Source organism: Macaca mulatta, chromosome 3, assembly GCF_049350105.2.
Source record: "Macaca mulatta isolate MMU2019108-1 chromosome 3, T2T-MMU8v2.0, whole genome shotgun sequence".
NCBI lineage: Eukaryota > Metazoa > Chordata > Mammalia > Primates > Cercopithecidae > Macaca > Macaca mulatta.
This window is the reverse complement of record NC_133408.1, coordinates 184,179,231-184,205,626: the sequence shown is the minus strand read 5'-3', so window position 1 is coordinate 184,205,626 and position 26,396 is coordinate 184,179,231. Positions and strand designations below refer to the sequence as shown.

The 26,396-nt window shown below is 48.6% G+C and overlaps 2 protein-coding genes and 1 long non-coding RNA gene across 4 annotated transcripts in view; 2 read left to right on the top strand and 1 right to left on the bottom strand.

Annotated features, from left to right (window-relative positions):
• ARHGEF5 (Rho guanine nucleotide exchange factor 5) lies at positions 1-25,242 on the bottom strand. 2 transcript variants are annotated; one of them, XR_013415681.1, is made up of 15 exons: positions 25,110-25,242; positions 14,806-17,971; positions 14,218-14,275; positions 13,725-13,789; positions 13,281-13,534; positions 9,353-9,513; positions 8,641-8,793; positions 8,244-8,373; positions 7,915-7,989; positions 7,380-7,469; positions 5,711-5,917; positions 4,974-5,135; positions 3,461-3,531; positions 1,769-1,873; positions 1-743 (listed from the first exon to the last, which is right to left on the bottom strand). XR_013415681.1 is itself a non-coding variant. In XM_001094223.5 (15 exons), the coding sequence occupies exons 2-15, from the start codon at positions 17,957-17,959 to the stop codon at positions 586-588; spliced, it is 4,794 nt and encodes a 1,597-aa protein (XP_001094223.5). In that variant the 5' UTR covers positions 17,960-17,971; positions 25,110-25,242; the 3' UTR covers positions 1-585. The 2 variants fall into 2 exon arrangements, 1 of the variants encoding a protein (XP_001094223.5); XM_001094223.5 differs by having other exon boundaries at positions 5,760-5,917.
• Positions 24,639-26,396, top strand: part of LOC144340208 (uncharacterized) — a 20,596-nt gene continuing 18,838 nt past the window's right edge. Inside the window, exons 1-2 of the mRNA XM_077998193.1 lie at positions 24,639-24,714; positions 24,835-25,273. Coding sequence (XP_077854319.1) covers positions 24,639-24,714; positions 24,835-25,273 — 515 coding nt within the window. The remainder of the gene's footprint in view (positions 24,715-24,834; positions 25,274-26,396) is intronic.
• LOC144340007 (uncharacterized) overlaps positions 25,399-26,396 on the top strand; it is a 4,718-nt gene continuing 3,720 nt past the window's right edge. The window contains exon 1 of the long non-coding RNA XR_013415683.1: positions 25,399-25,629. This is a non-coding gene — a long non-coding RNA (uncharacterized LOC144340007). The remainder of the gene's footprint in view (positions 25,630-26,396) is intronic.

Sequence of the window (26,396 nt, the reverse complement as noted above, 5' to 3'; positions counted from 1 at the left end):
TACTCGGAGAAGTGCCAAGTTTATTAGAGTGAGAGAGTATTACCCTCACATTGCCACCAATAGACATAGATCTCAGAGACACACTGACCTCGCACCATAATTATGGAGAACTTCTAGGTTGGAAGATACCTTAGAAGTCACTGGGCTGACCCTCCCATCTGATGTGTTAACCCCTCTTAAACATCTCCCTCCAGGACACTGAGGTCAGATTCTGTTTAACATACGGCCATCAGAGAAACTCTGGCCAGCTCTGAATCTGCACCCTGGAGGCGGAGAATGTTTAAGCACTGTAACGCAGTAGAAGGAAAGTTCCTTGGCTCAGGCCCCAATGGTCCCCCTTTTTTTTTTTTTTTTAAATGATAAAAGGTTCCCAGTGTCCAGTGCAAAGTCCCTCGAAATCCCTCCACCAAGCACAAAGCACAAAAGGAGGCCTGGGCCGAGGGACCGGGTTAGCTGGATTTTGTCCTTGAGCTTTGAGAAGGCCTAGTTCTCTGTCCACAGAAGGCCTCTCTTGCAGGGTTCTGGGGCCAGCCCTTGCCACGAGCAGCTTGTTCTTCAGCTCAGGAAAGTCCTCTCAGAGAAGACTTAGGCTTGCTGTTCCACCAGCTGTAGCTTGGCAGTCTTGACTCGATGAGCTTCCTTCAGGTTCCGCGCACGGACCTCTGGGTTGGAAATGAACTCCACCTGTTGCACAGGAAACCAGCCTCGCTCCCCGTCTGAGAGCCTCACGCCCTCCAGCCAGCCTGTGGGCACAGGGTGAGTGGGAAGAATTACCTGGGAAAGGCTCTCTTGCTTCCCTGGATCACCTTCCTGGAGACTTTTCTGAATCCTCAGGCTGAGTGAACTGGGGATCCTCCAGCATAAACCCAGCCTCCAAATGTCCTAACATGGCGGCCCTGGGTGTGGCCAAGTCTACAGCTGTCCACTCCTGAGCCTTCACCACTGTTAATGTTGCATCATGTCCCTCCCAACATTTATGTTGATGTTCTAATCCTCCGTACCTCAAAATGTGACCTTATGGGGAATGAGGTTGTCACAAATGTAATTAATAAAGTTAAGATGAGGTCATACTGGAGTAAGGTGGCTATTAATCCAGTATAAGTGGTGTCTATATAAAGTAGGAAAACTTGGGCTGGGCGTGGTAGATCACGCCTGTAATTCCAGCACTTCGGGAGCCCGAGGGGGGTGGATTGCTTGAGGTTAGGAGTTCAAGACCAGCCTGACCAACATGGTGAAACCCCATCTCTACTAAAAACACAAAAATTAGCCAGGTGTGGTGGCTTACGCAGCTACTTGGGAGACTGAGGCAGGAGAAACACTTGAACCCAGGAGGCAGAGGTTGCAGTGAGCCGAGATTGCGCCACTGCACTCCAGCCTGGGCAACAGAGCAAGACTCTGCCTTAAAAAATAAATAAATTAATAATAATAATACATAAAATAAAAAAATAAAGGAGGAGAACTTGGACACAGACACAGGAAGGCAGAGGCAGAGACTAGAGAGATCCTGCCATAAGCCAAGGAACAGCTGGGGCAACCAGACCAGAAAAGGTATGGAAGGATCCTCCCTAGAGGTTTCAAAAGGCGCATGGCTCTGCCCACACCTTGATTTGGGACTTCTTGCCTCCAGAACTGTGAAAGAATGCATTTCTGTTGCCATAGGCCACCCAGTCCATGGTACTTTGTTACGGCAGCTGCGGGAAGTGAACACATTCCCAGCGCTGCCCTGCCTGCAGTGCCTGGCCTGCTGCTCACACGTCCTCCCGCTTACCATCATTGCTCTGCTGAGTCACCATCACCACGTCGGCTTTCTCCAGTGCCAACTCGTCGTTCTCTCGGGGCTTGTAGGCTCGAAGGCACTGTACCTGGGGGGAGTCTTTGGAAGAGAAGAGTGTGAAGAAAGGTTAGGAGACGCAGGGGATTGGAACACAGACAGGGACTTGCAGGGGGGTGGCGTGGGAGGACTTGAGATAGAGACGGGTTTGGGCTGTTGAAAGTCACAGACAAAAGAGGAAATTTGAAAATGGTTAATAAAGAAATAGACATACCAGAAATGAAATGGACCAAAAATTCCACTTCTCCAGAGGAGACGGGTTGAGAAATACATTGTGACCACCTTTAGTTCCTCATCTCGAATACCTGAGATCTAGCTAATGACCCATCTTCCCTCTGAAACCCTCCCTGACTCTAATCTTCAATGGGTTCTGAACTCTTAAGACTGCTTGTTCATGCCAAGGCATTTATCCCTTATTTAACTGCTACATGGACATGTTTTGCCTCTCCAACTGGATTATAAAATCTGAGTCTGTGTCTTATTGTTCATTTTCTTCCAGGAACCAGATGTGGAACCAAGAAAGACTTAACCAGTGGGGACCCAGGTCTGACCTAAGCAAGAGACTGAATGCCCTGGAGCTTCAGTTTCCTCATCTATCAGTGATCAAGATGGTTATTGATCAAGGTTGATCAGATGACTCTTGAGGACATTCAGGATTTCTCTATTTCTATGTTTTTGAGAACCAGGGGACATGTCCATAGAGCTGAAGCTCAAGAAAACAAGCCTCAGAGAATGCTTCACCTATCAGTATTCCATCGTATGTGGGTTTATGGCTCTTTTATGTTACCACACTGCCTTGATTCTCTTGTAAAACAAACGGAATACTGCATTACTATTTGCTTTCTCAAGATCCTCCCCATTGGCCATTCGCAAGGTCAAAATGAAGGAGGAAGAGTGCTCCTGCCCTCCTCACCCACTGGGGAACTGAAGCCAGCAGATGGAGCACACAGAGAGCAAGTTAGCGGAGCTCAGTTACTACACGGCTCTCCTACTTCATTCCCAGGGTTCCTTGTAGTTGTTTGTTCTTTTCAGTCACTAAAGGTCCAGTGTTGAGATCAGATTCTCTGTTTTTAAATTAGGAAATCTTTGCTGGAGGACAACTGTGGGGCTGGCACGAGAGGCATAAGAAGTCCAGTCTTGGTGTGAACGCAGACACATACAGAATATGTGTGCGCCTGCGGCTCCCCATGGGCACCCAGAAGCCTGGGGTAGGTGACCTCAGGTCACCCTCTTAGGAGAAGTGTGGTCAAGACAGATCTGGGGTGCTACCCTCCTGCACACCTCCCACCACCGTCAGGCTTTCTTCCCCTACCCTCACAAGACCTTCAAGCAGCTAAAATCTAGGCGAAGTAATGTCAGCTTAGACTTAAGGGGACAAATGTTTTTAAAAAGAGCAAACTATTGCCCAAGGAAGGGCATGTATAGGGAAGGGGGACTGCCATGGTGACGAGCAGTTTTAGGCGATACGTTTCAGGCATTTAAGCTCTAGAGGCCAATCTTCCACCCTGACATTTTACAGAATATCAATAAATGGAAGCCTAGAGTTCCCACCCAGTCCTTTAAACCCCTGTATCCAAAGGTGACATCTGACCCTGCTTGCTTTTCTCTCCCTCTTAGACCCTCACTCACCGTAACACTCCAGGAGGTCCAACTCTTCTCTTGGCATGGCCAAGGCTGAGATCCACCGAAGCTTTTCACTTCTGAGAAAACAAAGCAGGGTCATAGCGTCAACTGTGGGGGTGTAGCAGGAGGGCCAAGGATGGGGATGGCAAAAGACTGTGGGAAGGACTTATTAGTTCCACGACTTCTACCACAAAACTATATAGGACTCCTTTTGGTTGGAAACATGACACAATCTTGAACTATATGTGAATGTGTCTTGTCACACTTTACTTTTCCTCTTCTCTTTCCAGAATTATCCTCCTTAGGGCTTCTCATATCTTCCAAGTTGGGGCATAAAGTCTGTTAGTCATAAAGTCTATAGATTTTCTGTTTTGGAAATTGTGCTAAGTGAAGCGTCCATCTCAGTTTAGAGTCCCTCCACCATTTTGCATGATTCTTGATACTCCCTTGCCTATCTCCCTCCAACCAAATATCTCAGAGATGAGCATTGTTTCATAATAATAATTAGATCAGGGAGATATGTCTATTTTATTTGTTGTTGTTGCATAGTGTAATACAAGCCTAAGTTTGTAATCATTTGAAGGTTTTTACATTCTCTTTGCCTCTGCGCTCAGTTGTGCCTAGGTAACTGAGCCCAGACACTATTACTGTTCCAGAACACCGTTCAAAGCAGCAAACCAACAACATGCATCTGCATCTGATTATTTGACTTATGTGCTATTTCGCACACAAACTCCTATACTAGTCCTTCTGTTCAATAAATGAGAACAGGTGTTGTCGGTCCCACTCTGAAGTATCTTCCAAGGGACAAAACTGAAAAAGTGTCTACAACATAGGGATCCTCAAACACTTAGATATGTCAAACTTTTAAACGACTGTTCATATATCTTTTATAATAGGAATAACAGCTACAGGCTTTTATATGTTCATGATTGCAGGCACTGTGTTCCAGATTTTATAGGTCCTATTAATACTCTCAAAAGTGTATGTCTGTGTGAATGCATTTTATTTTATTATTATTGAAAACAGGAGCAAATAAGCATTCTCAACACTATGGATCTCTGGTCAACAGAGGACTGGGTTGGAAGATGGGAGCACAGAAAGCGAAAGTCACCCGGCACTTGTCTTATTCACATCTGTGCGCACCAGCTGGGGCATAGAAGGGCTTCTGCCTCAGGCATGGAGGCAGGTGCCCACAGATATCAGTATTCCAATCCCTTGCTCACTCCATACCAGTCCTTCTCTTTTCTGATACCACACAGACCTGGTCCTTCTTGAGTAAAGAGTGTAAAATAGATGCTAGGCCTCGGTGGTGACTTTGTACCCTCTCCCACCGCAATCTCCTGCAAGTTATCCATTAGTTCCAGGCGTTTGGATTTCTCTATGGTGGTCCCCAGTCCAGAATGGGTTAAACGAGGCCGTGGCTGTTTTCTGGACACATTTTCTGTCTTGGTGCCACTTCTTTTCTAGGCTGCCCATCTTCCCCCATCCCCAACTCCTCTGCCCAGCCCCGTCTCACTGAGTCTCCGTGCTGAAGAGGAGCTCGGCCTGGGCGCCCTGAGTGCTCTGCCGCAGAAAGAGTCGGAACAGGTTTTTGTGAGGTCCATGTAGCTTCATTTCACACTTCTCCCCCCGAATGGAGGAGAAGGGAGCATGGTCAAATACCAGGAATCGGCTACCCCTGCAAAATACAAATCCTTTCAACCTGATTCTAGAGTTTCCATACTTCACCTACCCTCATAACCTTGGATTCAAAATTCCTGCATCTGCAGCCTGCAAATTCCCATAAAAACCACAAGATGGTCCTAACTTGCTCCCAAGATGGTAGCTCCAGGGTCCTCAGGGCTTTGTCACTAGTCTGGCAAACCACACACCTAGTGCAATGGATACATTACCACTTTAAAGAGGTGAAGAGGTAGAATTAATATACATTTCCCAAGAACCTTAAGACCAGAGACTTAAGATCTGGAATTAGCTAAGTATCTCTAGAATAGTAGGTTGAGCCTAGTCCAAAGAAGCCACAAATAGACTGATATGAGAACGTGATAAGCTAATTTGCTACATTTTGCTCTGTGTCTATAACACAGTACATGTCCTGCCATGTGGTCTCATGACATAGTTTGATGGGATCCCCTTTTTGCTTTGGGCTTGTTTTTCTCTTCTCTAGGCTATGACCTGGGCTCTATGGGTTAAGCCATTGACAAGGGCTCTTCTAGGAACATGACCTGTCTCTCTCCCTTTCCGACCCCCTCTTGCCTCATCCCCTTCCTCTCTTGTGCCCTGGCCTGCCACTCCAGTCACTGACTCTCGGGGCCGAGACAGCAGCAGACAGTCATTGAAGAGGTGAAGGTGGACTGGACGTGTGTTCAGCTTCCTTCGCAGCCCTGGGGAAACACTGAACTCCAAGGCTGTCAGCTCCCCACTCTTCACCAGCCAGCGTGACTGAGAAATGAGCGGGAATATCTACAGGGCAGAGGAAGAGAGAGAAGGCAGTGTCACATATGGGAGAAGCATGAGGTTTGCTCCTGGTCCCACCCTCCTCCCCATGACACTTCCATGCAAGTTCCACCTCGAACAAGCATCTCTTCCACATCTGCCTTCTGGCTCATAACCCATCACTTAGATTCTCTTTCTCTCTGAACCCTCTAACTACCACTGTCCACTGGTGTGTGGATCCCATGGTTGTATGCTCAGGCAAACAGAAGATGCCTATGGTCCCACTCAGGATAGTGAGTGTGTGGGACAGCTCTGCCCTAGAAGCCTGAACCGAAGGAGGGATGGAAGAGTCCAATCAGGGTATGTGATGGAACAAGTCAGTGAACACTGTATGTGTCTTAGAGGTTAAAATATCAGAGGCAGGTCTGGTATCAATTCCATTTTTTATTATACCAGAGATATGTGAGCAGTTGGAATCAAACGTGGGGGTGAGAAGAAGAACCAGGTGGGGCGTCTTGGAGCTGGAATTTGGTTATAGATGAGGGTGTGGTCTATGCTTAGTATGTGAATAAGGGATTTTCTTTCTTTTTCAGGAGTGTAAAGATAGTATCTGTTCTAACCACGGGCGTGGTGGCTCACGCCTATAATCCCAGCACTTTGGAAGGCAGAGATGGGTGGATCACTTGAGGCCACGAGTTGGAGATCAGCTTGTCCACTATGGTGAAACCCCATCTCTACTAAAAATAAAAAAATCAGCGAGACATGGTAGTGCAGACCTGGAATCCCAGCTACTCGGGAGGCCGAGGCATGAGAATCGCTTGAACCTTGGAGGTGGAGGTTGCAGTGAGCCGATCGCACCCCTGCACTCTAGCCTGGAGTGACAGAGTGAGACTCTGTCAAAAAAAAAAAAAAAAAAAGAAAAAAAAAAAAGATGGTATCTGTTCTAAGTTGGAATTCGAATGTGGAATGTCTATTTTAGATTTGTATTTCAATGAAGGATGTTGGTCCTAAATTTGGATCCAATCTTATGTAGGTTTGATTAGACTAGAAAGAGATTTGATAAAGTAATAAATGACTCAAGCACCAAAACATTGTTTTATAAAGGCTCATCATGAAAAGTTCTCTCTTATCTGCCCATTTCTCAAATGCACCCCCTTGTCCTCAGGTAACCACTATTCCTTTTTTTCTTATTCTCCTTCCAGAGTTTCCGTATGTACACACAAGCAGATACCTGTATGTATTTGTATCCTCCCACTTTTATACCAAAGGTGATATAATACACACACTTTTCTTTACCTTCTCTTTTCACTTAGCAATATGTCTTGGAGACCGAAGTAGGCCTCCCAGAAATAGGACAGAACAGAAGTTGGGCAGAAATGAGGGGAGGGGCTGGGGATAATGTGAGCAAGGTGGTTCCAGGTTAGGGGTCATCTGCAGGACATGTTGAGGGAGTTCATGGGCAGGGATGGCGTGCATGGGACCGACTCACTTTGCACTCAAACTCAATCTTCTGGCTCAGGTAGATTAGCTCCTCTGTCTGTCGCATACTCTGGACATTGTTATTGCAGTCCCGGATCAGCTAAGGGTGCATAGAGTGAGGAAAGGGGAAGGGCACCGTGTTAGAGGCTTTGACCTTTGAGTCCCCTGCAAGCAATCTGGAAATAGGTTATGACAGCCTCGGTCATTTCTCACAGGCTGGAATTGGGCAGGCAGTATCAAGCACAAGTCCTGGGCAACTTTGCATGACCCGGAAGAACATTCTTGGACTGAGTAAAAATGAGATTGAATGTGGGGGCGATGGTGGAGAGGGCACAGTCCCTTGATGTGGAGCGTGCTCAGCGTGGGACAGGTGGCCGTGGGGTGTGTATGTTTGGAAGTTTGGTGGATGCAGGGAGGTGGCTGAGCTCTCCCAACAGGGTCCCACCTCCCATGCTCCCTGGAGTCACGGGCCTAGGCGGGGAAGACCTCTCTGGGAAGAACACACAGAGGGTCGGAGGGTCAGATTGGAGGTGGTGGCTGCCTACCTGCTCCAGGGCATGGTGCGCCTTCGTGGCCTCTGCCTCCTCCGAGGAGCCAGGCTGTGTTCTCTTCAGAATGTTCTATTGAACAGACAGTGGGCAGGAGTGATAGGGGAAGAAGAAACGGGAAACAGGAAGAAATGATTGGGGGCTGGTGAATGGAGAAGCCCAGGGACCCCATTTCAGCAGCAAACATTTCTAAGCAACCAGGCAGTGGGTAGCAGGGAGACAGGATGTGGAGATCTGGCAGAAGAATGGTTGGTCCTTTGTTATGGGTCTTCCTGAGGGCATCCCTTTGAGTTAAGGGGAGAGGATCAAGGTAGCATCTGCCCTACCTGGAGCAGCAGTTTGAGGCGGGTGATGCGTTGGAAGGGCAGAATCAGAAAGGACTTGAGGGAAAGGCGCTGGCAGACGGGGTCGCTCTCCAGCTTCTCCAAGACCTCTCGGAAATTGCTGTTGCTATTCCTGCATGGAGAGCGAGCCTTAGGGGAGGGGGGATGTGGGGACCAATGGGGATGCAGTGAAGGTGCGGGGAAGGGAGCTCAGTGGAATATCTGTGGGTTGGGAAAGAGCAGTGGGAGCTGATGTACAGGGCGCTCAGATGTGATGGTTGGGGGAACCAACACGGAGGGCGGGATGGGGAAGTGTGCTCTTGGGATAGCCCGCTGGGCTGGGGACTGGTGCATGGTCACTGCAGGCCTACATGGGGATTGAATGGAGGATGAGTCTCACATCAGGCTCTGGAAGGTGCGTTCCTGATAGGTCTGGTTGGTGACATAAGGCAGGTAGACCCGGCGGAAGTCTGGGGCATGGTTCAGGACTACATCACATACTTGGAAGGAGAAGATATTGTTCTCAAAGTTCTCTTCCAGGTCTGAAAGGAACCTGTACAGGATTTAAACAAGTCTCATGAGACTTCTGGGCCTCAGTTAAGCAGTTGACTGGCCCCTGATGTACACTGAGCTGGTGACTTCTTCACTCCATTAGCCAATAACTTCTATTGACTCTCCTTTGCTCTGTGCACCTTGCTATGCACTAGAATTCTCTCCAAAACTGTCCTGAGTTTGAGCCTAATTTAACACTTGTATTCTAATATTCCATTTCTCATTCTTCTTTTGACCCTGTTCAGGTTTTCTGATCTTTAGATGGTTTTTCCACCTCATCTTCAATGTAGTGCATGACCACAGTCATCCAAAACCTCAACCCAGGAAGCATTGCTCATTTACTTCTCCGTTAATGGATCTATCCACCCACAGGCCCTCTCCTCTTCTTGCTATTCTTTTTCCTACAGCCATCAGGAATCATGGAAGAAACTGAGGCCCAATTTCATCCCATCTCATAAGAAAATGAGAGGGTTTCTAACAGGGGAAAAAAACAGTGGAACATTTAAAGCCTCACAACAGCGAGGCTGAGTGAGTGGGATTTGAGAGAAGGGGGGTCTCACGTGGCGCTGACGTCTCGCACATCCTGTAAACGAGAGAAGAGCCATTGGTGCTCCTGGTTGGAAAGTGTGGCCCGGAGTGAGGTTGAAAGTTGGAAATGATCCACAGCTATGTTTAGACTGCGCAGATAGGAGGCCTCTGACACGATCAGCTCAAATTTGACCTAGGAGGTTGGAGATGAGGAAGATTAACTAAGAATTTTATTTACCCCCTGGAATACGCCAGCCACTGTGTAATGTTTTAGGGGTAGAGCGGTGGGCAAGATCCTTTTATGGTTCACAGTCACACCAGAACCTTAGTTGATCTGCGGGGAGAGGGGAAGAGCATTTGAGTAGGATTTAATCTAGGGTTGAAGCACAGGTACAGTCCTTCAAAGGTGTAAGAAAACTATGCTCTCCAGAAATCTAAATAACACAAGAACAAAAAATGAATAACAAAATCAGATGAATATGTTAATTTGCTTCACTAGGGTAACTGTGTTACTATTTATATGTATCCCATAACATCATGTTGTATATCTTGAATATACACAATAAAATCTATATTAAAAAAACTAAGTAGACTGGGCGCAGTGGCTCACACCTGTAATCCCAACACTTTGGGAGGCTGAGGTCGGTGCATCGCTTGAGTCCGGGAGTTCAGGACCAGGCTGAGCGACATAGAGAGACCCTGTCTCTACAAAAAATACCAAAATTAGCCGGGTATGGTGGCATGCACCTGTAGTCCCAGCTATTTGAGAGGCTGAGGCGGAAGGATTGCTTGTGCCTGGGAGGTGAGGTTACAGTGAGCCAAGATCGCGCCCCTGCACTTCAGCCCGGGAGACAGAGTGAGACCCCGTCTCAAAACAAACAAACAAACTAAACTAAATTGAGCATTTTTTGAACCAAGTGTATAGCAGTAGTGGCAACAGATGAAGTTGCAGCAGTTGAGGAGGGCTTAAGGATAATGTAAACAATGTAAAATTGTTTGGACTTAAGACAATGGGACAATGAAAATAGGCTTTACATAGGAGAATAACTTAACCAGATTTGTTTTTTATAAAGTTATTTATTTTTTTTTGAGATGAAGTCTCGTTCTGTCACCCAGACTGCAGTGCAGTGACATGATCTCAACCCACTGCAACCTCCGTGTCCCAGGTTCAAGCGATTCTCCTGCCCCAGCTTCCTGAGTAGCTGGGATGACAGGTGTGCACCTCCATGCCCAGCTAATTTTTGTATTTTTAGTAGAGACGGGGTTTCACCATATTGGCCAGGCTGGTCTCGAGCTCCTGACCTCAGTTGATCCACCCTTCTTGGCTTCCCAAAGTGCTGGGATTAGAGGTGTGAGCCGTTGCACCCAGCCTGTTTTTTATAAAGTTATTTCTAAGCAGAATGAGAATAAAAGATGAAAAGAAGCAAGAGCCATGTTAAGAAACTGTTGTAATAATTCCACATGAGAGATGAAGGCCTGAATAGCCATGGAGCTGAAGAGAAGTATATTAATTTTATAATTATTTATGAAGTAGAATTGGAAGGGTTGGATTATTTGCTAGAAATGGAGCCTTAAAGAGAAGGACGGTTCAAAGCTAATGTTTTGTACTCAAGCAAAAGCTTTATGAGTCGGGCACCTGAGTGAATGATGGAGTAATTTACTGAGCCAGAGAACTTTGAAAAAGGCATAGATTTAGGGGATGAAGGTGATGAGCTCAGTTTGAGGTTTGAGGACAGATGAGGAGCAGGAGACAGAAGGAGGATATCTGAGAACAAGATGGCGCAGCTGTGGTTGAATGCATGCCCAGCATGTGAGAACTTGTCTGGAGGTTCCAGCAAGGTGCGCCATGACTCATGACCATGCCTCTAGCTTGGATGAAAAGCATGAGGCCTCAAGAGAGATGCCTGGATAGAAAAGATAAAGGAGACACACACACCCTGGTGATGACTTGGATGACCAATGACACAGCCAGATGACCCTCCCATACAACAACCCTGAACAGGGACACTGAGGGCTCATTTGCATTCTTGCTCTAACATTCACTACACGACTGACTGTGGGTGGCTCATTTAACCTCTCTGAATCTCACTTTTCTTGTCCTTTTATGTGGATATAGTGACCCCCATCTCACTGTGGAAGATGCGACAGTCAAAAGAAATGGAGTCTGTGAAAGCACTTTGTGGACCCCAGAGGGGCTACTTTGTAAAATGAATTACGTGTGTTTCAGAGAGAGAAATGTAAAGCCCTTTCTTCTCACAAACATGAGACCAGGGCTGGAACAGGAGCCCTGATGGACTTCCCAGTATGCTGGAGTTGGTAAAAGAGAGCTAGAACTCGTGTCATCTCCCATTGTTTGGTCAACAAATATGGGGAAGATCAGTTATTTTCTAAATAGCTTCTCTGTACTTAAAAATTTGCAGCCAGAACAGGGCTCTCAAGTCTGAACTTTGCAAAGTCTAAAAATGTATTCTGTCTCTGACTCGGTAAAAGCATTGTCTATCCATAAGTCCTCCTGGCCCAAATTTTACTCCTCCCTGCCTCTGAAAGGCAGAGAGTATGGCACTAATATTTATCAAACTATACATCAAACATTATTGCTAAATTAGATATGCATTATTTCATTTAAACCATTCAGCAACCCTGAAAGGTAGGCGTTATTATCCTCAATTTGCAAGTGAGGAAACTGAGATTTAGTGAAGTTATAAGGCTGCCTAAGCTAGTAAATGGTGAAGTCATGTTTCAAACCTAGGTCTGGCTTACTTAAAATGAAAAGTCAACATTTTTTGAGAAATTACTATGTACCAGGCATTCATGCTTCTTGATTCTTGCGGTTAACTGTTTCTATCTCAGTTTTACAAATGAGGAAACCGACGCTTAGAAAGATCACGTCGTTTGGCCAAAGGCAAATTGGAAATATTAAAGTGGGCTCTGCGGCTGGGCTCAGTGGCTCATGCCTGTAATTCTAGCACTTTGGGAGGCCGAAGCAGGAGTATTACTTCAGCCCAGGAGCTCGAGACAACTGGGCAACATAATGAGACCCCATCTTTACAAAAAAAATTAAAAAATCAGCTAGGCATAGTGGCACATACCAGTAGTCCTAGCTACTTGGGAGGCTGAGGCACGAGGATTGCTCAAGCCCAGGAGGTTGAGGCTGCAGTGAACAATGATTATACCACTGTACTCCAGCCTGAGTGATAGAGCAAGACCCTGTCTCTAATAAATTAATAATTTTTTAAAAAAAAAAGTGGGTTTCATATCCAGGTCATTTCTTCCAGAACCTAATTTCTTAAACATTATTCTATTCCATTGTTCCATATGGTCTTTATAGGAAGAAAGATTTTATCTCATATTTCAGACAAATTATTAAGAGGCACTCTCCATGTAAAACTTACTAATGGTAATAGCTTAGAATCAGGCAAACAGCCTCTAGTTCAGTCTTGCTGTTAGGAGTAACAACCAAGCAGGGACTGACGCTCATTCTAAGGCCCCTGTTAGATTGATGGACCACAGGACAGCTGCAAGGGGCCCTCTTCAAGGGACCCAACAAAGAGCCCCTGAATGTGCCTTGGCTAAAGAGGAAAACTGTAGTGTAGCCTGAAACCCTGGTTGAAAAGGGAAGCTTTCCTCTACCCTGAAACAGCAGTGATGGTGGGATTAACTCCACATTCCTCCACACAGATTCAGAGGCAATGGCCACCCTGTATAGCCCAGACCAACAGCAGGTAGGAGTAAGTGGCCTATGGCATGAGGAGGTGAGGATAAAAGGGGAGGTGGTGAAATGCAGAAAACGATTCAGCTTCTTCAGAACGGACATGACCCACAGCTGTGGCATGTACACGTGCCTGTGTGGTGGGGACAGCCGACTCTTCGTGGCAGTGGTGAGCAGGAGAGAAGGATGCTAGCACACGAGACCCTGTCATCTTTTCTATAGCCCCCTCCCCACCGTGGCCTGCCCAGTACCTCTTGCAGCTTTTGGTCTTCGTGAGTCATGGAGAGCAGCACGGTGCTGTTGCGCACCACGGGGATTTCCTGCCAGAGGGAGCCGCTGGAGGCCACGGAGAGCCGCTTCAGGTACGACTCGGACGAGACCAGGGCCTTCCGAGGCTGCCGTGGAGAGCTAGGCCCGGGTGTCTCAGGTAGGCTCTCCAGCCTCTGCTGGCTCTGGATCTCCTTATTCAGGACAACATCACTATACTCCTGGTAAAGCAGCTGGGCTGCAGGGCAAAGAAGCATGGGAAGGAAGACAAGCAGGAAGAAGGGACGTGAGTGGAGGTGGGGAAACAGATCTTCTGCAATGCCTTCTCGCTAGGGACATCCCTACCCCACTGCTGACAGTCACAAGCCCCTCTCCAGTGCTGGGCAGAATGCCCACCTGGGTCTATAGTTCCATGTCAAGGTACTCACAGGAGTTGATGAGCTTGGAGCAGCGTCTTGAAAAGCCTCCCATGACCTCCTTTGGTTTTTTCTCCCTGTGGAGTAAAGAAGGGCTCTGGGGTACCTACTGGCCATTAGACACAGAGAACCCTGGTGACTGTGGGGGACAAAGTCTCTAACCTCTGGGATGTGTGCTGGGATGTCAAGACCAAATCCCCCGGAGAGGCAGAGTTGCAGCTTGACCCACTTGGGCTAACATGGAGCTTTTTTTGGGTTTCGTTCATGGCCATAGGGCTTGGGAGGATGGATGACTTGTAGGCTCAGCTGACCGAATGAGGTAGATAAAGACAATCTCCCTACCCTGGTATCCCGGCATCTCTCTCTTCTCCTCCTTCCACCCGGAAGAAACAGGAATGAGCCATTCAGGGTCTCAGAACCCTTATCAACGGAAATTCTCATGAGGGGATCTCAGTATCCCAAGTAAAGAGAGTACATGTGGCTGTTAGGGGAGAGGGTGACTCACCGAAAAACAACAGTGTCTGAGGGTGCCAGATGTTTCTCCATGGCTGGACCTCTTGAATCTAAAAGTGGAAATGCGGAAGATAACAGAGATTTCAGAGGGATAGAGACAGCCAAAGAAGGTAAGACCTAGAGCAGGAGATGTAGGGGTCCAGAAGGGAAAATGGGCTCTATTGGGAAACTGGGAGGGAAGAAAGTGGCAAAGCAGAGAGTGTGAAGGAGACCAGTACCAGCAACGTCCCCAGCCACGGGTCAGGATGGGACTGGGACAAGTACAGGAGGCCTTTTCTACCACCCAGGAGGAGAGCAAGCTGGGGACTGTAACTGAAGAGTAGAGGGGAGTCCAAAACAACCTTGGGACATCCAAAGAAGGTGCTGGTTGAGAGAGAGACAGGGAGATAGAGGGGAAGAAGGAAGAGCATCCCAAGGAGCTTGGAGGGCGTTTCGGGGCTCTGTGTTGAGGTTAGGCACACGTGTGAGTGAAGCCAGCAGAGGGAATGTTAGGAACCCTGAGGACAGAAGATGGGATAAGGTGGGAAGAGCTGGGAAGAGTCTGGTCTGATGTGTCACTGTGGTCCTGGTCCTTGCTCACCTGAAGAGCCCTCAGGCAAGATGGAAGGTCTGCGCAGGCCCTGCCGGCTCCAGCCCTTGTGCTTGCTGGCCCCCTCACTAGGAGCCACAGCCTGTCCACTGCTGTCCCCTGGTGGCCTCCCTGAGTCCCGCCTGTGGGGCCAGCTGGACGCCTTCTCCAGGTGCAGATGGCTGGGTTTTTCTGGCTGCCTTGCTTGGCTCACAGATGACCTCCCTGGACCACTGGTTCCTTGCTGAGGGGTTGTCCTTCTCAAAGGTTCTCTTGCAGGGACCTCAGGATGTTCTGAGACTCCTGCTTCATCCTTAGGGGTGGATCCCTGGAGCTCCGGAGTCCAGGGAGTGGTAGGGGAAGAGGGGCATAGGAAGTTTGTCATGTTGCTGAAAGCCATGCCAGGGGACACTTCGCTCTTACTCCTGCTGGTGGAAGTGAAAGACTCTGTTGATCTACCTGTGGCCGGGGGCCAGGAGGTGCGTCCAGCAGAGGTGGGGATGGGGACTGTCCAGTCTTGACCAGCAGGTCTTGTTTTAGCATGACCCCCTGAGTTCATATGTCCTCCCCGAGTGCTCCTGCTCCTTCCCCTGGACTTTGGGGGTAATGGAGGTGGTTCGGTGGGAGGGTCTATGATGGGTAGCGGGGGTAGAGGCCTGTAGATCCTTGGGATACCAGGAGCAGAAACGGGAGAAAGGTGGGGCTGCGGCAAATCAGGGGTAGGGGGTAGCGGCTTGTTGTATCTCCACCTGGGGGTGACCTGAGCATGGTGGAAGCTGTCTGGGGTAGATGGCAGAGGCCGGTGCTGCCTGGCCACAGCGGGGTCAGAGGCTTGGGGAAGTGGGCCTTTATGGGGGGTATATGGCCCTGAACCTAGGGCCAATGGAGGAGGGTGGCTATGCTGCTTCAGTGTGGGAACCACCACACGAGGATGGCCATCTCTCTCCACCACGGAGGGATGGGCGTCCCTCCTCTCTGGGGGAGGAGGGGGCAGAGGTTCATGGATCCTCACATCCATGGAGACAAAGGATGGGGAAGAACCATAGGCGGGAGACTCTGCGGCAAAGGCTGGATTATGTGGGGAGCCCCAGGGCTGACTGCTGGGAGGACTGCTGGGCCTCTCTAGATTGGAGATGGATCCTTGAGAGTCCTGCTTCGGAGTGGATAAGGCAGTAGGGGATTCTGAAACGGTGCTGCAGTTCCTACCACTATTTCTGTCCCTTCTTGGGGTCACAGAGCTGTAGATGGCAGGTTTGGGGGGCCTCTGGGGCAGCTCTGAGTGGGAGTGGAAAAGCAACATTCCCACCAGGTCTGGAGTCTGCTCTGTCCTGTGAGAACCGGGGAAGGAGTCACTCCGTAAGTACTGGACGGTGCCTGTGGAATTGGCTGGGGGCCTGGGAGGGCTGGCCCCGGCAGAGGGGAAGCCATGGAGGGTAGCCGGGCACATCTCCGAAGTCCCCCGGGGAGATGGGTCATCCATTGAGAGAGGGGCACTGGCAGTCTCTGAAGCATGTGCAGCACAAGAGATTTCCCTCCTGGGAAAGGCACCTGGGGGCCTGGCAGATACCGAGGCAGGTGTGATGGGGGAGGCTTCAGCAGGACTGGGAGGAGCTGAATCTGGTGTCCCTGGAGGAGTCACAGATGCACTGGCAAAGACTGCCTTAGTCCCTTGGCTGGACACTGTTCCCTTCCTCAGCCTGGATCCCTCTTGCTGGCTGTTTTGAGCTATTTCCTTATCAGGTGACTCCTCAGTCGAAAAGGAGCCCAATAGAGAAATGGGCTGGTGAGAGCATCTGATGGGCTCTAGTGAGGGAGACAGAGCTGCAGGGGACAGTTCCTCAGCCCTGGACTCTGTCTGAGTCCTGGGAATCTGAGTCACGAGATATGAGGCACCTGGAAACACGTCACAGTGAGGAGAGTCCTCCGGGGCTACCAGAGCGGGCATCGAAGGCCCATGATGCTCATTCTCCTCTTCCCTGCTCCTCACTCCTCCCACTGCCCCCAGCCTGCCCCCATCCCAACTCCCTGGCTCTTTCTCCTCCTGCCCGCTGACTGGCACCCCTTTCTCCTTTAGACCATGATCTTCTTGCTTTCCAGTTACTTCCTCTGACTTTCCCACAAAGCTTTGACTCTTCTCATCCTGAGAGTCCACCCTATTCTCTTCCGGCATCTGCAGCTCCCTCTTTCTCCCTTCTCCCTGTTCTGGACCTCCCTGACCCTGAGCCCTCCTCTCCACATCCTCCTGCTCCCACTCACCATCATTCAGACCCTCTGGTTCCCCAGTGAGCCTCGCTCTTTCTCCTTGTCTCCCAAGCATCACATCATCTTGTACCTGTTCCTGTTTTTGCTTCTGTTCTCCCTTTTCTCGATTAACCTGCTCTATCATCTGTTCCTCCCCCAACAGCCCATCAGCACAAACATCCTCCCCCAGAGTTCCTTCCCCTGCAAATCCTGCTTCCTGCTGCCCCTGCTCCTCCAGAACTTGGACCTCCTGGGGATGCAAGAGCCCTCGACTTTCCTGCAGCTCCTCGGATGGCAGCTCTTCCCCCTGCCTGATAGTCCCACTCTCAGAGCCTTCACTCTGGTTGGTCTCTGTAGGATGCTCTTCGCAGGGAGAATAAAATCTGGTCTGACCAGAGGTATCTGAAGAGGTTTCCTCTTCTTCTTCTGCCTGTCCAGATCCCAGTGCCAAAGAAGTAAGTCCTGGCCAAAATTCTACCTCCTCTTCTTCGCTTCCCAGGTCACTGGAAAATGAGGCCATGTCTAGATGATCACTCTGAATGGGGCAGGCCCAGAGCTCTGGGGAAGCTACAGTCCTTGCTTGTCGGCCTGCCAGGCTCTGGGGTGCTGCCTCCCAGTGTTCCGGAGTGTCACAGGTCTCAGCCACAAAGCTTTCCTGATTGGGCTCCACATCTGCAGAACCTTCCTTGGGAAAAGAGGGCATCGTCTCACCCGCATAGTCACACACATCCCTTAACTCTCTCTGCTGGGTTGCTGAGAGTCTGTGTTCCTCTCTCCATTTATAGGATGGGTCCTCATCTTCTTGAGCTTCAAGCCCCAAGGCAGACACCTGGCTGCTCCTCATGGGAGCCTCAGGGATAATGCTGAGTTCCACTATGGCAGGGATGGGAGGAGAGGCTCCATGCTGGGCCTCCTCAGCCTCCATCAGGGCTGAGTCCTAAGGAGGAATCAAAGACAAAGGTTTCTAATAACTCCGCTTTTACCTATCAGAGGAAGAGACCGTAAAAAAGAAGAGTGATGCATTTATTTGGTTCCATTTAGGGTCAGTCTTTGAGACAACAGGTTCTCAACAAAATAAGCAATAGGCTCTATAAAACTTGTCATTGATGTATTTATTTCATAAATATTTTCCTAGCGACCCTGTTAAGTGTGGGGCATTCAGTAGTGAATGAGATAAAGATCTTGTCGTCATGGAGCCTGTGGTCTCGTGAGGGAAACAGGTCATAATGAACAATTAAATTATAGCAGAGGACCATTGGCAGAGAGTGCCAAGCAGCTCCTCGTTGTCAGTTCTCTCTAGACTCCATTATGTCATCTTCTGTCTCTCCCTGTCTACTCTTCGGACACTAGGAGTGACTCAGCCTCATATAACTCCCAGACACAGCACAGGACACGCCCCAGATCTATTGGGCCAGAGAAGCAGTGTCAGGAGGGGGTCTTCCTCGTAAGCTGTGGACATCAGTTAAAATAGGCCAGGCTATGACAGCCAATGTGCGAGGTGCTATGGTTTCATCTTCTTTAGAGAGGGCTTGGAGTTGACTCATCTTTCTATTTTCCATAGTGTCTACTACAGCATTGTAACTAACCAACAGTTTTGTTTCCATTCTAGAGGCAGCTGCTGTAAAGCGGGATGATAACCGTCTTACTGGATTAGTGTTGAACTAGACAGGTTACCACCTTCAAGGAGGACCACAGAAGGGCGACTTCTGCATCATCTTACTCTCCCCTTGGCCTCAGTGTCCACACGAACTCTTCTCATGAATTCTTTTGACCTTCCTGTCTTTGGATTTCAACCTTCCTGCCTTTCCTCTCACTTCCAGCAGAACACCTCATCTCCTATTTTGCCAAGAAAATAGAAACTGATGGAACTGGGTTTCTCTCACCTCAGTTTCTAGCGATCCAAAGCAACCTGTATTTCCACTCTTTCTGTCTTCCGCCCTCAGTCAGGAAAAGGTGCATCTCTCCTTTCCATGCTCTGTCACTTCTAGCCTGCTTCTCCAGGAGCCCTGTGCACTCAGACTTTCAACATACCTGCTGAACAACCCCTGGGGTATGGAAGCATTCCCACATTCTTCTCATCTTTCAAATGACTAGAAGGAGTTGCTCTTATCTGCTGTCTTCATACTCTCACATCTCACGTGCCTCCAACCCAGCTTTGATAAGCAGCATTCTGTCAATATTCCCTACAATCTACATGTTGTTAATTCCAAAGAAGACCCTACGGATCTTCATTTTGGGTAGTTCTTGTCAGTATTTGACACTACTGAGGTTAGAAATATTCTCTTGTTACTTGTAGTATTACATTTTCCTGGTTTGACCCCTTTAGTTTCCCCCGATTTTTTTTTTTTTTTTTTTTTTTTTTTTGAGACAGAGTCTCGCTTTGTCACCCAGGCTGGAGTGCAGTGGCGCAATCTCAGCTCACTGCAACCTCCACCTCCCGGGTTCTAGTGATTCTCCTGCCTCAGCCTCCCGAGTAGCTGAGACTATAGGCGTGTGCCACCACACCCAGCTAATTTTTGTATTTTTAGTAGAGATGGGGTTTCACCATTTTGGCCAGGATGGTCTCGATCTCCTGACCTCATGATCCGCCTGCCTCGGCCTCCCAAAGTGTTGTGATTACAGGTGTGAGCCACCACACCCGGCTTCCCCTGATCTTTTAACTAGGTTAAACTGTACCTCTCTTTGTAGCACTTTGCAACTATAATTCAGTTACTTTTCCTTTGTAGCATTTATACAATTATAATTATATAATGATATGTGTATTTTGATTTACCCTCTATTGCAACCAATAGATGGTAAATTTTATGAGATTAAGAACTATGACTTGCTCAGTGATCCATACTTAGCCTAATACTGGCCTAAATTAAGTGTTTAATAAATATTTTTCACATAAAGAATAAAATTCAGGCCAGAATAAAATGTGATCCTTTTACTTCAATGGAAAATGCCCACCTTTTCCTAAAATAATGATTAACAGTTTACACAGAACTTTAAACATTTAGAGCTGTATACACACCAAATTAATTTTTCTTATTTTTCATTCTGAAACACTAAGGTTTTCCTCATACATGTCACTAAAAATATGACATTTCATTCATAAAAATAATGAAACACTTCTTTAAATATGTATATGCCATATATCTAAGAGTCATCATATAAGATGGGTACCATTATTCTGCCCATTTTACAGATGAGAAACTGAGTTTCCCAATGCACTTTATATATATAATCCTGACACTTTGGGAGGCTGAGACAGGTCAATTGCTTGAATCTAGGAGTTTGAGACCAGCCTGGAAAACATGGTGAAACCCTGTCTCTACAAAAAATACAAAAATTAGTGGAGCATAGTGGCACGTGTCTGTAGTCCCAGCTACTCAGGGGCTGAGATGGGAAGATCCCTTGAGCCCAGGAGGCAGAGGGTACAGTGACCCAAGATTACATCACTGCACTCCAGTCTGGGTGACAGAGTGAGACCCTGTCTCTAAATAAATAATTAAATAAATACATAAAAATAAAATAAAATAAAATTCTTGTTTCCCTCCTGGCCCAGATTCTCCATATCTAATCAATCACCATGTGCTATTTACCTCATCTGCTAAATATCCCTTAAGACTGTCCAGTTCTGTCCCATCCGTCTCCACTGGTGCATGCTGCTACTGCCTCGTCCGGCCACTGCACCCGGCCACAGCTTGGGCACTGGCCTCCACTCATTTTGTGCTATTCCAATCCGTTCTCCATACAGTACCTAAGTGAGCTTCAAAAGCACCACTTCTAGCTTAGATTCTTCTGTAACCTCTGAATGCTCTTGAGATGAAATCTAAATCTTCAGCATGGGCTACACACCCTGCATAACCTGGCTCTGCCTTCTTCTCCAGCAGCCTATTCACCTGTCACCATCTGTCCCTGCCCCCATCCCCCCTCTCTCACTGGCTTTCAGTGTCTTTAGCTCACTTCTCTCTCTGTCTCTCACCTGTAGGCCTTTGCAGACACTGCTCCTCTGCCTGGAATCCTCTTTTGCAACAGATAATCCTTTGCTTCTCCTCAAACACACCTTGCACTTGTCATGCCATATTTAATGTCTGTTTTCCAGGCTAGATCATGAGCACCATGAAGGCACAAACACTGCCATATAACCCCCTCTGCCTGAAGCTTAGTTGGTCCTCAACAAAGATGTATTGCATGAATGAATGGTGGAAGAATATAGACTGAAAAGAGTATGGCTCAGTGTTTGGTTGTACCTCTTCGGTATCTTTGCTGGTTTTACGACAATTGTAGAAACCATTTAATTTATTTGAACATCTAATTTCTTATCTTTAAAAAACTCCTTCACAGTTCTAGTAAAGATTAAATAACATAAAAATGTACACTGTTATCTTTAAGGGTCATAGAAATGGTGGCTATCGTAAATACCGTTGATCTGAGAGAGAGAGAATAAGTGTAAGAGAGAAGCATAGGATTCATAAAGCCGGAAGGACCTTCAGAGACACACAGAAACTTTGCTCAATTTACAGATGAAGAAACTAAAGGTCAAAGACCCTAGACCCTTGCTCAAATCTCCTAAGCGAATGGTATGAGCAAACCTGAAGCAAAGTCGCTTAAGTCTACTGTAAGCACTTAGAGTTTCCACTGAAAGAAAGCTGGCAGGGCATCGGTCCAGAGGAGACCCCAGAATTCTATGGACCCAATGCTGCACCTGACCCTGCACATTTCTTGTCTGGTCCAGGCTTAAACTGAAAACTCACCTGCTCAGAATACTGTCCTGCTGAGCCACTATGTACACACACACACACACACACACACACACACACACTGAGCCATCCTTACAATCTCTTGCAATAGAGCCTGACATAACCAAACAGGCAGGTCCCCAGCACACTGCAGAGTAGTATGTGACAAGATTCTGGCCATCCCAGAGACACAGATACCATCTATATGGGGCAAAGAGGTATTCCTGACATAATTGTACACAGGCAGAAGGACTTTTATGTCCTTTTCCAGTTAATTGACACCATGTGCGACTGGCTCCCTATGTCTAGCCCTTAAGTACAAAATAGTATAATCCCTATGGGGGATTCTGTGATGTGGCCCTATTCTCTCAACCACACATCGGATAATATACTTGCTCACTGTAAGACACTTTCTGAAACTTGGCTCCTTCCTGCCTAAGGAGACCATGGGACTAAACCTGTGGTCTCTCCTCACCTACATCTGTATGGTTCAGGCCCTCTCCTCCATATACACCATCACGTCCTCAAAACAAGTAGCCTCTAAATATGTGTGTTTCTGCCATATCTAGGGTATATCTATAAATACCATGTGCTACCTGGACATTTTCTGTTCCAATCTAGTGGCACCATGCATGCCTGCCTCTGCAAACCCATTGACACTGTTTCCAACTGTCTTTTTTTCATTTGGAAATATCAGTGGTCACCTGCTCAGCCACCAGTTACCGCAAAGGGAGAACATACCCCACGTTCCCTATACTTGATCCTATCTCAGTGATCCTGTTGCAATCAGGCATGACAAAGCTAAAATGTGACGAAGTGAAAGGAGATCTGTAAATCATGGTCTTACTCACGTCAAGGCATCAGGAGAGAGTTTTTCTGCAATGCTCATTATGTTAGAGTGCAAACATCCTCACCTCCTTCTCCACCGAGGGTGAATAATCACCATTTATCTGTGTACAGGCACAGCCAGGGCATGGGATCATGGGGATATGGCCTTCCTTCAGACCACAGACATTTCGCATCCGCATAACCTCACCCACGTGTGACTTCTTGAGAGGCAAAGCTTCAAGTCATCCCTTTAACACAATGTATGACAGAGCTCACTATCTTCCCTAGAGCCCCCCCCCCAACACCTTAGGTCTTGTCTATTTCTAGTCACTAGAAACAACACTGTATTTCAAGGATACAACCCCCTCCCCAATCAAACTGCCAATTCTTTGAACTGAGGCTCAGTGCCATATATATTTTTGAGGACCATGCTTCCTGGATTTTCTAGCAACGTCGATTTCAAATATTCTGACCTACAAACCACTAAAATAGTATTGAGGTTAAAATAAGATCACCACATAGATATATAACCTTATTCACTGTTTGACATCACTGCCCTCGACACTACAAAGATATCAAAATAGGGGTAGCTTTCTGGACCACTGACTACTACGTGTGTTCTGTCCACTGTAGGAAAGTCCCACCATGCCAGTGAAAGCCGTAATAAACATTTATCTATTCCCTAATGTCTGAAAATGTCACACCAACTGCCTTATAGACCAGATGGTTTATATAAGAACATTATTAGTATCAATGCTGACTTACACTCCACAATCTCATCTGTGGCCCTGGTGGCATCCACACAGATAAAATTAGTGTAAGTGACATGTTTGTGTATTAACATAGACCTTGAGGGTGACTTTGTTCCAGTCTACCTTGCAGGCACTATAAGCCATCAGCTCCTGCTTACTCCACAGACACTGTGAGTGACCCAGTCCCTATCTACACCAGAACTGTTGGTCGCCTGTTTGAGTCTACACCACTGACACTTGAGTACTGCTGCTCCTGTTGAACCCAAGACCCTATGAGTGACACCATTCCTGTCCATACCACATAGCGACTGATCTCGCCAGACACCACAAATGACGTATTCCTGTCTATCCCACAGACACCACACGTAATGTGGCCAAAGAACCTCAGACAGACCACGTTAAAGGCAGCGATACATTCTCAGGACCTCTGATACATGAAGACTCTTCTCTCTATTGAGAATCGCTATATTCTGTTGATAAGAGGGATTCCTTTACACTCCTCCTGATTTCTCTCTCCTCCCCAGTAGGACCATGACATACATTCCTCCTGCACAACTGTCTCATGCAGAACTGACACACCCTCATCCCATCTTCCCAGCTCCTCAGGACTCCTTCGCTAGCCATGGCTTCAGTTTTAGGCCCACAGATTGGTTCACAAATGACACCTATTTTGCTAAGGCCTATACCAGGAGCTTCTTCATGCTCCAAGTGTGGATAAAACAGGACGTCTGAGACAGAGGCCACATCGGGAGCTTTTGAGCTGGGAGCCGGGATCTCTGGATTAGGTCCAAGATGCAAGGCGAGACAGTGGAGTGCAGTGGGGGAGCAAGCCAGGAAGGAAGCTCGAAAGGAAAACCACCCTCTCTGGTCTGTTTGACACACCCTTCTCTCTCAACCAGACAAGAGTCCTGGCCAGAGTTCACTTCTAGGTAGACAGGAGGGCAAATCTGTCTTTGGAACCCAAGATCCAGGAAGGGAAGAAAGGGACTGAGATCTGGAAATGACGTAGTATCACAATTGGCTCTCCTCGGGCAGTCTGGCCGGAAGGCAACTGCAAAAGATGCTCAGGGGTTCTAGAGCGCTGAGTCCCCATTCTAGCACCCCCACCCCTACCTCAGCCCGCAGCTCTAAATAACTTCTTTCCACCTTGCTAAGCATGCAATGTTGTGATTCACATCAAGCTTTAGGAGGCTCCCCATATGTAGGGAACTGGGGTGAGGGGCAGGGCAGGAGTCACTGTTCCAGGTTACACAGCTTTGGATAACACGGAGAGAAGCTACACATAGACTCACACAGTATGCAAATACCTATGGAGATAAATAAGGAAAGGCCCCGGCCTGGTGAAGGAAAAGGAGCCGATAAAACCTCTCCAGGTAAGGAACAGCCTAGAAAGGGAATCTCAGTTATTCCTTCTAATACGGCTTAGTTTACCCCAGGGCGCCGACTTTGAAGAAAGGGCCCTGATTATTGGCCCGGGGAACGTCTGGGGGCAGGGTGCCTACTTCCTAGGCGGGACCCGACCGGAAGCAAACTTTTAGGCAACATTTCCTTCAGTTCCTCTCCTCTTCCCCACCAGGGTGCTCAGCCACACACCCCGAGCCCTGCCTGCAGGCCCAGCCCCCCCATTTCCGGAGCCTGCGCCCCGGACCCAGCGGGGGCTGATCCCTGGGGAAGGCCTGGCTTCCTCTTCCTTCCTGGCCCTGCCCCACCTCCGCCGGGCTCCACGGCCGCCGGGAGCCCAGGGCCGAGACGGGAAGAGGGCACCCACCTGGTCGGTGTCACATGCTGCTTCGGCCCCAGCGTCCCCTCCAGGTCCCGGCGCCGGCCGCAGTCCCCGGCGCCGTCCCCAGCGCAGGCCCGGCCGCCCCACCCGCGGCCCGCCCCTGGCCGCCCGACGGGAGGGAGGGATCGGGTTCTCCTAGGAAGTTTCAGGTGAGGAAACAGGGACACACCTTCCTGGAGGAGGGGCAGGGCCCCTCCGCGCGCGAGCCCCATTGGTGTGAAAGAAGCTCCCGCGTCAGAGCTGGGAAGTACCGGGCCGGCGGGGAGGGGAGCCCGGGCGCAAGGGCCAGGCCGCGGGCTGTCCCAGGGAGCCCCGAGGGCGCGGTGCGCGGGCGCAGGGCGGGCGCAGGCGGGGTGACCCGGGGAAGGGTCGCGCTCAGAGACAGAGGGAGCCGGCCGGGCCCCGCGGTGTCCTCGGACGCCTCCGAAATCTCCCTGCGTGTTTGTTTCTTCGAAGCTTCACCGGAGCCTGACTCTGGACCCGGCCTGTCTGCCTGCTGCCTTCTGTATGTGTTTGTCTTTTGTTTGGGCCGTGCCTCTGCAAGTCTGACATCCGTGGTTGTACAAGTGTTTTTATCTTCAGGCCTCAGTGGTTTTTTGTTTGTTTGTTCGTTGTTTTTTTTTTTTTTTTTCTGAGACGGAGTCTCGCCCTGTTGCCCAGGCTGGAGTGCAATGGCGCGATCTCGGCTCACTGCAACCGCCGTCTCTGGATTCAAGAGACTCTCCTGCCTCAGCCTCCCGAGTAGCTGGGATTACAGGTCCGCGCCACCAGGCCCGGCTAATTTTTGTATTTTTTAGTGGAGACCAGGTTTCGCCATGTTGGCCAGGAAACTCCTGACCTCAGGTGATGCGCCCGCCTCAGCCTCCCAAAGTGCTGGGATTACAGGCGTGAGCCACCGCGCCTGGCCAAGGCCTCAGTGGTAATTTCTCTTCTGTGATATCTCCTCCTATAGAATAAAGAGTGTCTCCTCCTTCTCCTTCTCCGCCCCCTTCTTCCTTTCTCTCTCTCTCTCCACTCTCTCTCTCTCTCTCTCCACTCTCTCTGTCTCTCCCTCCTCCTCTCCCTCCCCTCCCTCTTCCCTCTTCCCTCTTCCCTCTTCCCTCTTCCCTCTTCCCTCTTCCCTCTTCCCTCTTCCCTCTTCCCTCTTCCCTCTTCCCTCTTCTCCTACTTAAGGCCTAGAGGTGTGGTCTCTGAAAGGACAGGCCGGTGTCCTTCTGTATTCCTGAGTTTATTTTAGAATGAGTGCATATCTCAGGGTGTATGTTCCTTCTG